Source organism: Giraffa tippelskirchi, chromosome 10, assembly GCF_054371585.1.
Source record: "Giraffa tippelskirchi isolate mGirTip1 chromosome 10, T2T-mGirTip1v1.2.pri, whole genome shotgun sequence".
Taxonomy (NCBI): Eukaryota; Metazoa; Chordata; class Mammalia; order Artiodactyla; family Giraffidae; genus Giraffa; species Giraffa tippelskirchi.
Window position 1 is genome coordinate 21,788,927 of NC_137284.1, and position 1,411 is coordinate 21,790,337.

Sequence of the window (1,411 nt, forward strand, 5' to 3'; positions counted from 1 at the left end):
ATAACCCTTACAGTTCTTTATGTGCCTCAAAAAGATTGTGTTTCCCATACTGAAGGACTCATTTTGAAAGGGCAGCAAGAAAACACCAGAACAGGCCAAAAGAGTGAACTGAACATGTATATCCATGACATGGACCAATTGGCTAATGACACTTCAGGGACGGCAAATGGCTACTTATTCTGTCTGCTGATGTCAGTCCTCTCCTGCCTGAGAAGATGATCAGGGAGACAGAAGACCCCAACCAGACCGTGGTGGGCTACTTTTTCCTGGAGGGTCTGATGTACACAGCTGAACATCCCAGCCTGTTCTTTCTGCTCTTCCTCCTCATCTATAGCATCACCGTGACTGGGAATCTCCTCATTCTCATCACCGTGGGCTCTGACCCTCACCTCTGCTCCCCCATGTACCACTTCCTGGGGCACCTCTCCTTCCTGGACGCGTGTCTGTCCACAGTGACAGTCCCCAAGGTCATGGCAGGCCTCCTCACTCTGGATGGAAAGGTGATCTCCTTGGAGGGCTGTGCTAGCCAGCTTTACTGCTTCCACTTCCTGGCCAGCACCGAGTGCTTCCTGTACACAGTCATGGCCTACGACCGCTACCTGGCTATCTGCCGACCCCTGCACTACCCGGTGGCCATGAACAGGCGGGTGTGTGCAGGGCTGGCTGGGATCACTTGGACTGTAGGTGCTGTGCACGCCGCCCTCCATACCTGCCTCACCTTCCGCCTGCTCTACTGTGGGCCTCGTCACATCGCCTACTTCTTCTGTGATATCCCGCCTGTGCTGAAGCTGGCCTGTGCAGACACCGCCATCAATGAGCTTGTCATGCTTGCCAACATTGGCACTGTGGCCGCAGGCTGCCTGATCCTCATCGTCATCTCCTACGTCTTCATCGGCGCGGCGGTGTTGCGTATCCGCACAGCCGAGGGCAGGAAGCACGCCTTCTCCACTTGCACCGCCCACCTCACAGTGGTCCTCCTGTACTACCTGCCCCCGGTCTGCATCTACCTGCAGCCTCGCTCCAGTGGGGCAGGCGTCAGGGCCCCTGCTGTCTTCTACACCATAGTCACACCCATGCTCAACCCTTTCATTTACACCCTGCGGAACACAGAGGTGAAGCAGGCTCTGCGAAGACTTCTGGGCCAAGGCTCCAGAGACTCTCCAGCAGGCAGCCCACTCCGCTAACCTACACTGCGATTCTCTTCATTTGCCTGCCAAGAAAGCGTCTATTCCCACGTCAAAATGGGAAAGGAGCATAATTCAAGTGGAAATCAGAAAAATCGAGTTTCAGCTGAACTTTTTTCCCCTCCCTTCAGCCAGCTGACTTGTGTCAGTGTCTGTCACAAACTTTTCATCTTTAAAACCGAAGGGCTGGGAGATTTCCCTGGCGGTCCAGCAGTTAAGACTCCACT

At 54.6% G+C, this 1,411-nt stretch overlaps 1 protein-coding gene across 1 annotated transcript; it reads left to right on the plus strand.

The window, feature by feature from the left end:
• Nucleotides 1-215: 215 nt before the first annotated feature.
• On the plus strand, nucleotides 216-1,184 carry OR10S1 (olfactory receptor family 10 subfamily S member 1). Its single transcript, XM_081531151.1, has one exon. The coding sequence runs from the start codon at nucleotides 216-218 to the stop codon at nucleotides 1,182-1,184; it is 969 nt and encodes a 322-aa protein (XP_081387277.1).
• Nucleotides 1,185-1,411: the final 227 nt, after the last annotated feature.